This window comes from Microtus oregoni, unplaced genomic scaffold (genome assembly GCF_018167655.1).
Source record: "Microtus oregoni isolate MIOR12 unplaced genomic scaffold, Mior012 000024F_ref0000369, whole genome shotgun sequence".
NCBI lineage: Eukaryota > Metazoa > Chordata > Mammalia > Rodentia > Cricetidae > Microtus > Microtus oregoni.
The window spans coordinates 10,982,360-10,997,817 of record NW_024543083.1 but is presented as its reverse complement, the minus strand read 5'-3'; the positions used below and the strand labels follow the sequence as shown (position 1 = coordinate 10,997,817).

General features: G+C 49.6%; 1 protein-coding gene across 13 annotated transcripts in view; it reads left to right on the top strand.

Moving 5' to 3' along the window:
- Positions 1-15,458, top strand: part of Ank1 (ankyrin 1) — a 178,199-nt gene that overhangs the window by 82,376 nt on the left and 80,365 nt on the right. Inside the window, exon 1 of one of the 13 annotated variants that reach the window (XM_041673650.1) lies at positions 9,685-9,865. The exons of 9 other annotated variants lie outside the window; for them this stretch is intronic. In XM_041673650.1, the coding sequence (XP_041529584.1) occupies positions 9,827-9,865 (39 nt within the window). In that variant the 5' untranslated portion in view covers positions 9,685-9,826. Of the gene's footprint in view, positions 1-9,684; positions 9,866-15,458 lie in introns of those variants that run through there. 3 more of the 13 variants (XM_041673656.1, XM_041673651.1, XM_041673655.1) reach the window with 3 other exon arrangements.

Below are 15,458 nucleotides of genomic sequence, written 5' to 3'. Positions count from 1 at the left end.
GGGTGCCCCCCCATGCCCCCGCTAGAGCCTGTCTAGCCACCGTTTCTTGGCCCACCTTTCCAGCACTATCAAGGCTAGCCAATAGGGATGAAGCTTCCTATCAAAGCTAGCCAATAGGGATGAAACTTCCAGGTCAGACCAGCTTGATTTTCTCCTTGTTCTGTGATTCCAGTATGTGGTGTCTTCAGCAATAGGGCCATACCATCAAGTTGGGGGTGGGGGAGGGTGGTGGTGGTAGGTAACCAGGGTATTGGCTGGAGTCTGTAGAGTTCGAGGATCTATGCCACCTCTGTAGCTAACAACTCCGAAAGCGGTAACCCATTCCCGACACTGAGTAAAGGCAGTGCTTAAAGTAAGGAGGAGCATCCAGACTTACTTTGATGCTTTGTCCAATGTTGGAGGTGTTCGTTCAGATGGACTGTGGGGGAGGGGAGTCCCTCACTGCGGGAGGCGTCTTCTTCGGGGGAGAGGAGTGGAGTGATGTGTAAAGGAGTCCTTGCCTTTTTATTTAAATAATTATAAAAAGGGAGACATAAATACTGCATCAAAAGGTAGTTAAAAGAGGAGTCAGGCTTCCTGGTGGTCTAGTGGTTAGGATTCGGTGCTCTCACTGCTGTGGCCCCGGGATTCAATTCCCGGTCAGGGAAGCTTCTCTTCTGCCAGGCGGTGGTTGCGCACGCATCTAATCCCAGCACTCGGGAGGCAGAGGCAGGCGGATCACTGTGAGTTCGAGGCCAGCCTGGTCTACGAGAGCTAGTTCCAGGACAGCCTGCAAAAGCTACAGGGTTTAACCATGGGACTCGTGGCAAAGAGACCTACCTCAGTCTCTTTGGTCATCATGTGCGATGGTTATTCTAGATCGTCAACTAGATGGAATATAGAATCACCTAGAAGGCAGTCTATGAGGATGCTTGCTTCTAGCTCAGGTTAGGCTCTGAGCAGACCTGTGCGGGGTTATGTAGGTTAGGTGAATTAAAATGGGGGACCCATCACTGTAGGTGGAACCGGTTCATGGGTTGGGGCTGTGGAGTAAGTGAAGAGATAGATGCATTCATCACCTTCTATTTCCCGCGGTAGGTCAGTGGGTCCAGCTGCCCCCTTCTCCTCTGGCACTGTGCCTCCCCTGCCACGGTGGAACCTATCCCCTCGAGTTGTGAGCTAGAACAAGCCCTTCCTTTCTGAAATTGCTTTTGCCAGGTGTTTTGTACCAGCAATGAGACACATAACTAATGCATCCTCTCTGAGGATGCAGGACCAGCATCTGGGCTGAGCACTCGCCTTGGAGACCATCCGGATTGGGAAGGCGTGGCTAAAACGACAGGATTGTCATTGGTGTCCTAACTCCAGGGAGCTCAGTGAGAGTACGCAGGGTTAGGTCAAATTCACTGCTCTCAGGCTCTGTTTTCCGCTGCTCTTGAAAAGGACACCCTCCAGTTAGTGACCTGTTCCCACATCCTGGGGAGCCTACTTTCCTGTGGACAACGGCACAAAGAGTCTGCACTAAATGAGTTTTTGACCTGTGCCTGGCGTATTATATGAATAAAAGAATTCTCAATAATGATATTCTAGTAGTTCCTCCTATAAAATCCTGAGATTCTCTTTTCTCACCTTGTCTAATAATGCCTTCAGCCCTCTAAGAGAGCCCAGCCCAGACCCCTGTGTCACCCTTAGGTGGTTTGGGGGCAAGTTACTTAAGGTGTCTGTGTCTCTGCTGCTGCATTTGTAGAGTGGGGGGAGGGTAATAATAGTAGGCACCTGGAGGAGGCAGAGGTTTAAACACACCATGACATCTAAAGTGCTTTGAACAGTGTCTGGCTCATACACTTCAGCTTTTATTTTTTCAAAGCCTTCCCCTTCCTGTCCTTTTATCTACATTTCATTGTCACTGAAGGGACTTACCATGGGCCAATGCTGTGGAAGACATCCAAATCCCAGTCCTCGGGGCTCCTTTCCTAATGGCAAACTTGAGGGCACAAGCCGCTCTGGAGCTGTAGGCTGCCATCGCTGTGGCTGGCGGCGGGCCACTCTGCATTTCTTGTCTCTTAGAGAAGATTTGTTCTAATATAGGAGAGGCCTAAGTGGGCTAGGGTTGGGCTGGACCTGCTGGTCCCAAAGGGACGGGTTTGCCTTTCTAAGGAAGGGCAGAGTCCTGGCTTACCCCAGGTGAAGTGTTAGCAGTAGAAGGGTCTGAGAGCATCCTCGGGTGTTCTTCAGGACCCGCGGGATTCAGCAAACAATCAAGTCCATTTAGCACCTTAAAAGAGTTTCCATGTTAGCACGGTGGGTGCAAGTGCAGCGTTTTCTCCAGTGTGTGCTTTTCCCACAGAGGCAGGCTATAGAGAAATTGTCCTTAATGTCTAGAAACGCTGGAGATAGCTTAGTAAATGGCAAAGCAGCTCACATGGGGCTCCAAATGGGTTTCTTTTCCCTGCAGTTGGGTTCCCTGTCAGCTGTTTGTTCTGAAGGGTCAGCCTCACACACAGCCAGCTCTGCCCACAGGGTATCGTGTGTGTGTGTGTGAGTGTGTGTGTGTGTGTGTGTGTGTGTGTGTGTGTGTGTGAAATTAAAGTACTTTGGAGGCTGAGACAGGATTCTTGTTGTGAGCTCAAGGTCATCCTGGATGACAGCAAGCTCTAGAAACAGCCTGGATAGTTGTGTGATATCTCATTTCAAAAATGTTATTAAATTCTGCCCCTCCCATCATCCCCACATCTTCTCTCCCTTAACAAGAGAAGACGTGAGTGCTCACTGTTTTGACAGTAGAGAAACCATTTTTCCATTGGCCTGGACTTGGCCATGTGTCTTATGGAGGCAGCAGGGAAAGTGAGAGAGGTGAAGAATGGAATTTGACTCTTTGTAGACACATGGCCCAGAGCTCTTGGATGGGAAGCAAGAAAAGAGCGAAACCACCTTGGAAAACAGTAGTTCTAAGGATGTCCTAACAGGGGCCATGATAGCTCATGGAGCAATGAACAGCTTAGCCTACCAGCCTTGATAGTGGATTTTTCACAGATATGGCTCTCTATAAAATGGAAAGAGATTAAATTCACTGAGATTCTAGCTCAGCTACTATGTATGGTGTCTCTGATGTGTGGCAGCATCACGCCAAGACTCACATCTGTTGTTCTGGCCAAGCCTGGCAGAAGCTTGTGTTTGGTTAAGCAGTTTGGTCCCTTTCGTCTCTAGGAAGGTACTGTCTCTGTGCTGAGCCTGTAAGCTCCGAAGTGAGTGGGTCCTCACTCCTCATGGTCCCAGGGGAAATATTTGCTTGCTCAAGCCTTGTCATTCTTTAGGAATTCTTGTTCCCTTTCCTACCAAAAAGAGAAAGGGAGAGTCGAGTTTTGGTCTGCTTTTGTACTGGAAACAGACTGTGCTCGTCGCCTGGCATTTTGATGAGCTGCAGTGACATTGGAGCCTGTTTAAGGCTCACTATTGGGGAAATAATTCTGTCTCCTGCAGACTTGCCACTTGGTCCAGTCTCCTGCCCCATTCTCTCTAGCTTAGGTGCTGTTTCCCAAGTGCTGGCTACAGTGACCATCAGGAGGGACATACGTGGCTTGTATGCTATCAGCGAATTCTGGATTAAAGTCTCTGCAGTTCTAGAAGGGGCAGGTGCTCCAGACTATACGATGTCTGACAGACATATAAAAACATGGTTTTTTTCACATTAGGACTCAGAGGTACCAGAAAACAGAGCTCAGTACCGAAAAGGCAGAGCCAGCACAAATAACTCTTCCAATTTACAGGCTCATTGAGACTCGAATTCCGTTGAGGCTGTGCCAAACAGTCAGCCTGTAACTCTAGCCATCCCATGTCATTTCTGATCCCAGGAACCAGGAAAGCCCCATGTGTATCTGAGGATAAGGTCCTAGATTCTGCCACACTGCCACCCCTCACCGTGAGGATCTCTAATTTGCCAAGAGCCCCATGGAATCCATGCAGGGTTTTTCTTAAGAGTTTAAAAATAGACTCCAAGGTGTCCAACCCTCTTAAAAGGAACAGCACAGACACTAGTGCCAACACTGTGGGACCTGATACCCATTCCTGGTCACCTCCCTAAATAGTCCCCCACGCTTGCCACCGCTTCACTCGGGGAGGCTGGGCACCCAGGGTTACCCAGTTAGCTCCTGGGAGCTCACCACAGACCGTTAAAGTGGAACAGCCGGGGTTTTCTCTCTCTTTTGTGCTGCCCTAACATGAAGGTTCAGAGGAAGCCACATGGGTGTCAGGGAGCTGTGCTGTGTTTCTTATGCAACTCGGCATAACATTGTTTATCTACTCACTCTGCTGAGGACCTCATACATACTCACTAAGCCCAGACTGTGCCATTGAGCTGCACCCTCAGCCATTCAACAGAACAAAACATTCAATGTTTTCTGGAACATTTCCTAAAGATCCTTCCCAATTCCTTGGCGAGGAGAGTTAGGAGGGTAGTTCCATATGCAAGGAATAACACTTTGGCAGCTCTGACCCTCCTGATGCTTCACGAACTCCCATAGGTGGCTCACTCCTGGCTCCCAAGGGTGATAAACCTCCTGTCTTTCTCAGTAAAGGGTGGGGTACCTCAGACACGCCCTTATCAATGGTGCCCAGAGTCCTTAGGAGCCAGGGCGACTCCCTGTGTGGGTGACAGACAGAACTGATAGAGATGGGACCAGAGCAAAGCTGCTCCTGGGGATGGATGGGCAGGAGGGTGCTACAAGGGGCCAACAGACATGGATGGGGTACCATGTCCACATAGCTGCATCTTGAGAGCTGTTTCGTAGTGTGGAGAATTGCACATGGAAGACAGTGCATGCAAAGCCCAGAGATCTGGGGAGCCTTGGTGTCCTCTTTTTGGTCCCAGTTTTTCCAGGGTAGAAACCAGATCAAAAACACTTTAGACCTCTGGGAGAAAGATTTAGAAAAAGCCTCAGCTGGGAAGAAGAGAGAGAAATAAAGGGGAATGATGTGTCAGCTGTCTTTAATTGGGTGCCCACCATGTATCAGAGAGTGGCAGGCATCTTCTGTCACCCATATGACCCTTGGTCAGGTAGGCAGAATTGTGTTTGTTTCCTTGCTGTGGAAGACAATGTTCAGAAATGCATTCCCCCTCATGGGAGTGTCGGGACCAGCTCACAGCCAGGGTGTAAAGCCACCCAGGAAAGCAGGCTTTCTGTTTCCAAGTCTTTACTGTTTCCATACGAAGCTTCAGGGCAATGGTGGTAGGAGCCTGAGGTGCTGGGACTCTGCCTTTGCCAGGGTTCACGGCTCTGATTTCCTGTTATATGGAAGCACCATCTTACATACCATATTAGTCAGCACAGCTCACCCCTGTTTCTCAGCATCTGAAGACTTGTTGAGCTGAGAACTTCATTCTCTTGGGACTCTTTCTCAGGCTCCTGAACAAACAAACAAAACCCAAAAGCCTTCTCCCAAGTTTAAGAAGAGCTAAAGAATAAAGAGCCCCTGGGGTGGGTAGGGAGGGCAGGCACAGCCTATAAAATGTCCATCAACCCGGGAAGGTCCTACTGTACCAACCTACCCACTCTCCTGTAGACTGGACTGGCCTAGAATTCACCATCCTCCAACCTTGCCTCCTGAGAACTGGGAACAGAGATGTCTACCAAGCCCAGCTAGTTCCTCCTCTTCCCAGCTCAGTCTCCTGACATAGTTTCATAGATTCTGTTCCTCAGTTGAGACCCCAGCCCTTCATTATGTTTTTGAAGTGAGAACATTTCAGAAAGACTGTTGGGGAAGACTTTGGCAAGCCTGGGAAAACTGCAGAGCCTGTGAAACTATGAGCTTGAAGAAGGAGCCTAGAATCTTTGCCAGCAGCACTGCCTTTCCTTCAGCCCACCAGTTCTGTGTTGTGAATTGGAGATTCCCATGGATGCTATGAGCAGCTATTCTGGGCACAGTAGGTACAACAAGCTACAGAAAGTGTAGCGTCTCAATGTAAACAAACATATGAGATGAGAAAGAGCCAGACCATATTTGTAGTCTAAGCGTGTCTAGGAGTGTCATAACACCCATGGATAGAGGGGACAGTTTCCTGTAGGGTAACAATGGCTGTGAGTCCCAGTGCTCAACTAGAACCTTGGAAATCTGCCAGGTTCCAGTGTCATCCCCGTGACACCCTTTCTGAATTGCGAGTTGAATTGTCTCTTCCTTTGCAGCTGGAATGCTGTGTCCAGCCTGGTCCTTTCTGCATCACTTTCATCCCATGACATGTAGCATCCTGACGACAAGTAGAGATGGACTGTGATGTCAGCCTTGAAAATCAGCCCAGCTCCGCTCCAGTCATATAGAGAATGGGTGGAGAATACAGACCATAAGGATCCGGCCATCTCCGCAGCGGGGTGCTTATAAATCAGTCGTGGTGTGAGGCTGCCATGCTTGGGAAAGTTAGCTGGGGAATTTGTTTTCCTTAGAGACTGACTCCGGGCCTGGAGAAGCACATGGGTTAAGGGCCAGCTTTTCTTTCATGTTGGTCTTCGGTGTTCCTCTTAACTCAGTACTTAAAAAACAGCATGCCTGCAGGTGTGTCTTTTCTTCTCCTCTTCCATCCTGGTTGACTGTTTCCATTTGTAAGTTTCAGAATCTCAACCCCAATAAGGTTATTAATATTTCCAAAATTCTTGTCAGTCCTGGGTACAAAAGTCCTTCGGCAATCTCAGCAGCTTTTCCTTCACACGCATAGTGCCGTGGGCTGTGTTCAGTGTCTGGCCCACTGTGGCTCTCTCATCTCTTGGTCTGTGATTGCATACAATCAATATAATTATATGCTGCGAAGAATGCTGGACTTGGGAATTATAAGAATTAGGTTTCAAAATGGACTGGAATTTTTGTATTAATCCTTGAATATTTCACTTATAAGTTTTCAGGTAATACTACTTTTCAGACAGATATTCTGAATATGAGGAACTTTATAAAGAAAGGCTGTAGAGTGTTTTCCCTAACATGCACAGACCCTGAGTTTTATTCCTGGCATGATTCACATGTACACACACAAACACACACACACACACACACACACACACAGAGAGAGAGAGAGAGAGAGAGAGAGAGAGAGAGAGAGAAATTAAATAGGAATAAATAATTCAGTTTTAAAATAAGCAAACAATATGAACAGATGCATTGCTAAAACAGAGAGGTGGGTGACAGGCACGCACCTGGAACTGTATTATTACTTATGAAGAGAAAATGCACTTTAAAAGCACCATGAGCTAATACCATATATCCGTGAGGATGTCTAAGAATGTAGACCAACAAGCAGGAGGCAGCCATTGGGCAAGGGGCCCCAAGAAACATTGGAAGCGATCCACATGCTCCCTGTTTTAATTGGGGTGATGGTATTCTAGAGGTGTGCTAATATCAAAACTCACCGAGTTGTGCGTGGTTAATATGCAATTCCTAATAAGTTAGTCACACTTCAGATAACTTGAATATAGCCTGTCGGTGCTTTCTGCAAGTCACGTGGTTTCTGAAAGTAAAAAACAAAACACATTATTTATCTTCCATTTGAGTAGGGTGCTTTCTCCCTCTAAATATTAATGTTAGAAAGGAACTTTGTTGTCCCCTGGGGGCTCCACTGTGCTGCGTTCTGGGCTGTTCCGGTAACCATAACTTATTAATTGCAGCACTCTCTCTGAGCAAACCTAAGAGGAAGGTTTTTTTCTTTTGTTTTTTGTGGGTTTTTTTTTTTTTTTGAGACAGGGTTTCTTTGTAGCTTTGTACTCTGTCCTGGAATTCGCTCTGTAAACCAGGCTGGCCTCAAACTCAAGGAAATCCACCTGCCTCTGCCTCCTGAATGCTGGGATTAAAGGTGTGTGCCGCCGCCACCACCACCCTGCTAAAATATGAAGACTTACCTATTTGTTTCTTTTCAGTTGTTGCTTTGGTTTGGTTCTGGTTTTTGGTTTTTGAGACAGTGTTTCTCTGTAGCTTTGGAGCCTATCCTGGAACTCACTCTGTAGACCAGGGAGATCTGCTTGCCTCTGCCTCTCGTGTGCTGGGGTTAGAGGCATGAGCGACCACCACAGTTTTAAGGCACACAGATGGGATCTATAGGGTGTTCTGTATTCCAGCAATGGGGAAGGCAGTAACACTTGCAGTTTGGTACAGCAGTATGGGCATTCTTCAGAGTCTTGTAGGGTGTGTCTGTGTTCAAATTCAGCCTGCAATGGTGTGGGGGGCCTCGGGCCTGGAGACCTGTGATATTTCTGACTTCAGATAGATCCGGTTGTCTTTTAGACAGCTCTTGCTCAGTACTTAGGCCATCCATTTGATGAACACCTTAGTCTGCTACATGGTCTCTCAATCATCCTATTTTGTCCTCCTGGTACTGCACACGGGTTTTTTTTTTGCATGTATGTGATGTGTATGTGTTTGTATGTAGATGCATATGTGTGTGTAGGCTTGCTGCATGAACCCATGTGTGCAGAAGACCAAAGTTAAGGTAAGGAGTTTTCCTGGACTTTGCTTTATTTGTTGAGGTAGAGTTTCTCACAGAGCCCAGAGCTTGCCAGGTAATTCCAGAGAGATTCCCCGGGAATCCCCTGACTCTGCAACCCAAGTGCTGGGAATATAAGTGGCCACCATGTCTGCCTGGTCGTTGTATGTGTTCCGGGGATCTAAACTCTGGTCCTCATGTTTTTATGGCAGACTTTATCCACTGAGCCGATGCCCAAGCCCACTGTACTCTCCTTAGGAACTTGACAGGGCCCATTGTAGAAGGATCTTCACTCAGTTTGGCCTGGGGCCCCTTAGGCCTCTGTTTCCTGGTGGTGGGTGACCTTGGCCTGCACCTTGAACCTCTCTGAGCTCAGCCTCGATCAGCTCCCAGGCGACTGAGGGAGAAGTGAGATCATGTCCGTTAGTTTACAGGTGTCCTGCTTTCTCATTCTTCACACAAGACAAGTCTGACTGCAGGGTTGGTAAAAAAAAAAAAAAAAAAAAAAAAAAAAAAAAAAAAAAGCATTAGTGATTAGTGTGGTGTAGACTGTCCTTGGAAGAGAGCAGGAACCTTGTCGCCTGGGGCAGCTTTCCCTGACCGTTTCTCATCAGTCTTGTAATAGTTATTGGTGTCACTACCAACACTATGCCAGCCCCTGTCATGTTTTTGACACCTGCCCCTGAAATGACCACTGGAAAAGGTGGGTACCGTCCCAGAGCAGAAACGTGGGCACTTGAACCAGGCCACCTCAGAACTGGAGGCAGTAGTACCATGCCTGTCCCTAGCTCCTCAGCTTCATTCACTGGGGCTCTGGCTCAGACTCCGGAATAAGCTGTTTAATCTGGAGTCTCGGATATGATGGAAGAGCTGGAAATATACAAATCAGCCACGGGGCACAAACAGACTTTGCTGAGCTCACGCTGGCCTGCGGCGGGTTCCCTGGCGGCCGAGGCAGAGCGAGAGCGCTGGTACAGCTTGGAGCTCCCCGGTCGCATTGGCCGCCTGTGCCCGGTTCCAGCTTCAGCGACCGCACCTGCAGCTCGGTGGCCTGTGGGGTTCGGTGGCCTGTGGGGCTCGGTGGCCTGTGGGGCTCGGTGGCCTGTGGGGCTCGGTGGCCTGTGGGGCTCGGTGGCGGGGCCTGTCCCCCCCACCCCCCCCCACCCCCCCGCCCAACACACCCCGGGCTCTTGGTGCTGTGCTTTCCCGCCTGGCGCGATAATGGAGTGAAAATGACCCGAAGGCGTTAGCGGCGCGCAGGGTCGGGGCGCCGGAGCAGTAGAGGTGGGAGGCGGCTGTATTTTTAGCCAGATGCCTCGTAAGTTGCCCGCGCGCCCCGCGCCGCCCAGCAGATAACGCCGAGGGAGCTCCGGTGTCAGCGGGCGCCGGGCGATGGCAGCACGGCCGCGCAGGTCGGGGACAGACCCCGCGGTGAGTGTCCAGCGGCCGCGCGGGCGGGGGGCGGGGGACAGGGGCAGGGATGGTGCGCGCCAACTTTCCCGGTTGCGGGCGGGCGAGGACAGGCTGGGTCTGCGCTTCTGCTGCCTCACGCCCGCGGCTCCGCGGGATCCAGAGGAAAATTCCTCAGGCCTGGAGGCTGCTGCCATCCTAGGCTGGGCCCAGGAGACGCCCGCGGGCACGACCTGTAGCTGGCTGGAACCAGGGGGCAGCTGAGCTGGACTGTGTCGCCCCTGGCTTAGGAGCAGAGCCAGGGTCCTGTGACTTCAACTGTACCTGGCATGTTAGTCTTGGCCCTGGCCGGAGCAGTGGCAAGCCTGATCCCAAGTCCTTAGAAACCCCCAAATCCCCCAGGTCCCTAGGGAGCAGAAATAAATGGGGCACAGGAAAACAGATCTGTACACGCCAGTGCCCGCCTTTGTATTACTCTTGTTTTTAACAATGGGGAAACCAACTTGAAGAGGCACGGGGCACAAGCAGCAAAGCAGGAATTGGGCACTGACAGGCGGGTCTTCCCCCGTGTGGACCCACCCAGCCCTGCACACACCTGCACAACCTAACCTCCAAGGCAGGATGGGTCCCTTGCAGGGTCGTTTGGGGACTGCAAGGGAACCCCGGGCTGTCACTCACACAGCCGCTTCTTTGGTGGTAGCTCTGATTTCCATTTCATCGTTGTCAACTGTGGTCTGGTTGGGGCTCTGTGGACACTTTGCTAAGCTTTAGACAGCCTAGTTTTCTGGAAAGAAATCGTAAAACTGTTGGTGGCCCCGGGCCTTATTTCTCTTTCTGCATAATACAGGGAATAAATGCCAGGGCTCTATAAAAGCTGTACTTGACCGTGAGGCCTGGTGTAGGCCTGGAGGAACAGACCTGGGCCATGCTGTCATGGGTAGAATCAGGACCTCATACATTCTCGGTGAACATTCTTCCACTGAGCTATTGCCCAGCCTGCTGCCTGTCTTGCTTATTAAGTCTGCTGGACGAGCCACCCCCACCTACCCAAACTCAGGAGACTGTCTTTCCTGGAGTTCCCACAACGGCTTTGTCAAAGAGGCTGCGTTCTGCCCGGCTTTATTTCTGCCGTCTTTTCAGAAGGGAACCAGATATTCAGGGCCTTGAGAAGGAAGTTGGGGTCATCTTTAAGGGAAGCTTAGGCCTTCTCAAACCCTAGAGGTGTGACCAGGGAGGCCACAGGGTCCTCATACCAGTGTCCAACCTCCAATGGGTTTGGAGCCATGCTTGGCGTGACAAGGATACTGACATTGACTGTCACACTCCCAGAGCCTCACTCCCAGGGCACTGTCTCCTGGGCCATTGCTATATTAGTACTGCTCCACTCAAGAAGTACGAGTGTTATAGTCTGAGCGATCCAGGTTACCCGGGTTCACCCAGTTTTACATCCCTCTCTAACTTGAGTCTCAGCAAGAGCTCCGTTCCCTCCTTCCCTCTTCTGCTTCCTTCCTTCCAATGTGCACACACCCTCTGAAGGCAGGCAAGTGTCCTCTGGCTAGAGTTGAACTTGAGAGGAAGCCTACGGGCCCTTATCTATGATAGCAGAACAGTTAGGAGAGAAGCCCTGGAATATGCGATCTAGATTCAAACCCTGGTCAGTCCACTACTTGCTTTGGTACTAGATGAGTTACTTAACTTCTTTGTGGGCTAGTCGCTTCTTCTGGTGAGGGAGGAGAGGGTAAAGGAGCTGCCTCATAGAATTCTTTTTTGTTTGTTTCTTTTAATTTTTTTAAAACAATCTTTTTTATTCTACATACCAAACCCAGTTCCCCCTCCCTCCCCTCCTTCCCCCTACCCCATCCCCATCAACTCCCCATGAGAGGGCGAGGCCTCTCATGGGGAGTCAACAAAGTCTGTCACATCACTTGAGACAGGACCAAGGCCTTCTGTATCTAGGCTGAGCAAGATATCCCTCCATACGGAATAGGCTCCAAAAAACTAGTTTATGCACTAGGGATAAATACTGGTTCCACTGCTGGTGACTCTACAAACTGCTCAAGCCACACCACTGTCACCCACATTCAGAGGGCCTAGTTTGGGCCTATGTAGGTTCCCCAGCAGTCAGTCCAGAGTCAGTGAACTCCCACTAGACTAGCTTGGGTTGGCTAGATTCTGTGAGTATCCCCATCATGGTCTTGACTCCTCTGCTCCTTCCTCTGTACGACTGGACTCTGGGTGTTCAATCCAGTGTTTAGCTGTGGATCTCTGTGTCTGCTTCTGTCAGTTACTGCGTGAAGGTTCTATGATGACAATTAAGGTAGTCATCAATGTGATTACAGGGGAAGGGCAGTTCAGGCACCCTCTCCGCTATTCCTTAGGGTCTTAGAGACATTCTTGTAGACTGCTGGGAAATTCCCTAGTGCCAGGTTTCTTGCAAATCCCATAATGGCTCTCTCTATCAAGATATCTCTTTCTTTGCTCTCTCTCTTCTTCCTACCCCCAACTCAACGTTCCCAATCCCTCATGTTCTCCCCCCCTTCACTTCACCCCTTCTCATTTCCCTTTCCACCCTCACCCCCCATGCTTCCAATTTACTCAGGAGATCTTTTCTATTTCCCTTCCTAGGAAGATCCAGCCTCATGGAATTCTTGGGAAGAGCAAATTAACTGATGTTGAGTAATTAAAACATAGTAAGAGTTTTGTACTTGCATTGAAAGGAAGTTCAAAGGCATCACATGGATTGAGTGGGAGGGATGTGGGCCAAACACATGAAAAAAATGTATGCTGTGCACTCTCCATCCCAGTCCAGCCTCCTTTTACAATGCAGCTTCCTGAGGCTGGGGATGAATGATCTTCAAGAGGGTCCACAACTTTGCTCTAGTTCATCAGAGCCCAGGGACATGCAATGTCCTGCTACTTTTGCCTGTCTGGTTAGCATTGATTAGAGTCAGTGGTTTTAATGGAAGGTGTTGGGTTCTTTTGACTCCTCCTGCCCTGTTAAACCGTTTAGGTTGTTCCTGTGTGCACCTGGCACAGGGAGCTAAACTGGAGCAGTTGAACTAAACATATGGGGGAGAGGGGAGTTGAGAGAATAAAATAGTAGAGATGAGTCTTGTACACCAGCTAGAACCATTGCTCTGTGGCCTGGGACACACTCATGAATGAGTGTGGAACGAAACCGTGAGCCCCTGTGGTGCCAGTGACCGCTTCATAACTCAACCACTGTATCCCAAGGCTTTTCACTTTCTCACCCCATCTCTTTTATTCTGCCCACTCCCAACAGGATACCAGACTTAAAATAGAACCTCAGTAAACCCATTGTAGAATCAGAGGGCGTGGCACACAGTAGCCAGAGGGAGTGACATCATTATGTACTCTTCACTACAGGAATGCTGCTGTGTCCTGGCTACTCTGTCCGTTAGGAAATCAAAAGGACACAGCCACAACAACTATCCAGGTGGCATCAGCCATTCTTTCTATGTTCACAGCTCTTAGTTTTGTCATCTGTGGAAAAAAAGAGGGAGGAGGAGGACTGAAACCAGGTCTATGTTGACCTTAACACCGTGCTCAGAGACAGAGCCAGGACCTGTGGGACCAACTTGGATTAAACTGCATCCTTTGGTGCCCTATACCTGGAAAAATTGCCTCGATGGACAGTCAGGTTTACAAAAATAATAAAATAAAAATCAGAAATAAAAAGGAAACAAAACAAACACCGCCGAGAACACACGTTGACATCACAGGCCCTAGCCATGCACGCCTTCTTAGACTAATGCTGAGCTGTAGAATTGGAGAAACCATTTCCCTCTCCAAACCTCAGTGTAACCAACTCTAAAATGGGGATGACAATGGCGCCTACCCTTTGGGCTGTGGTTAGCACATTCGCCTGGTACAAACAAGGCGTCGAGTTCCATCCCCGGGGTTGGCAATGCACGGGGCCTAGGACTTGGCTTTGTGGTGATTATCCCTGCTATGCTCTAGAAGCTGCAAAAAGCCTTTCGCCTCTCGACTGCAGATTGGCTCCTGTTCCCTTGCTTGTCTGTCACAGTTTTCCCATCTTCAGGGCTTTGAACAGGCAAGGGTATCTGAGATTGCTTCTATTTTTATCCCCCCTTTCAGGTTTTTATTCCGAATCCTGTTATTGTTGTGCTGTAATGGCTCATTGGTGGAAAGCGCCTCTTCTTAGGAAATAAATAATGCGTTTCCCCGCTAGTTGGGATCAGAAAGCCCTTCTGAGTCAGCACTCATAGCTGTCATCTGAGAGAGACGCTGTGGTCCGAGTCTGCTGAGAACTGAACTCACGCAGACTCCCCCTCTTCAAAATGTTTCTCCCACCACCAATGCCCTACTGAGGAGCCGGCTCCAGGCCAAGGGAGGTAGGCCTTGGCCTCGCAGTGAAATAAACCTGGGCTCAAAAGATTTAGTACCTGCCCCCAAGAAGTGAACAACTAAATAACTAGAAAAAGATGTGTTTTAAAAACATCTTTTCATCTAAAATCAAGCTCCTTCCCCACTATTTCTTGATGCAAAGATGATTAATGTCCAGGAGCAGTGTCATACAGCAGGGGTGCTCAGTAGGACCTTAAAATCAAACAAGATGACCGCACAAACCAGAGTGCCACAGAGTCCTGGGGTCCAGAAAGTAGCCAGGTTCAGGCTTAGAGGGATAAGGAACAGAAATACCTCAGGGCAACAGAAAGGAGAGAAGTGGGCCTCCTGGATCGATGGGGCAGGTCCTGTGTGAGCAGGCTCAGGGCCTGGATTGGAACATGCACCCTAGGCATGTACCTGGGCCCAAGGAAGACAGACTTGGGGGACAGCTTCAGTCTAATGTTTGCTTCCCACCACAGCTGGTGCTTGTCACCACTGGTGGTGACATACAGCCCCTCTGTGGGCCGTGCTCAGTGCTGGCCTGCTTAGCAGTGTTTGAGCCTGGTGGTTATGGGCTGTAAGTCTTCTGAGTTTAGGAAGTCTGACCATTAATGCATAGTTTTCTGTAGCCACGATGGCAATGCACCACCAATGAGATATCTTAAGGCAAGGAGTTTGCTCTCTACCAGGCAGGATGACCGAAAGTCTGAACAAAGCAGGAGCAGGGCCGTGCTCCTTGCGTGAGGGAGGCTTTCTGTGCTCTGTCCTCTTCGGGGCCACCTGGCTTGTGACTGCAGTCCCTCTCTCTGCTGGTCTCCTCTGGGTATGCTACTGCATCTGTTTATCTAAGGACACAGAGCACTGGATTTAGGGCTGGCCTAAGGAATCTAGGCTGATCTCATCTCAAGAGCCACACTGTGACTTCTGCACAGACTCTCCGCAAATGAGGACACAGCCCAGACTGTAGGGCTAGGGAGCAGACTTACCATTGCAGACACCACTCCGTCCACTACCGCATGCTCTCTGAGAGCATACTACAGAAAGAGGAAGACAGAGGACTTACCTACCGAAGGGAGGACACCGTAGTGGGATTGTCTGGAGAAATACATAGCTTGCCGCCCCGCTACTGTTCATATTAAGCGCATTCTTGCGTGTCCCACGGACTAAGTGCTGTGCTCACCCTCTGCATTACCTGATAGTTCTCAAAAGCATCACAAGGGTATAAAAAGGTTTCTTCCTACTC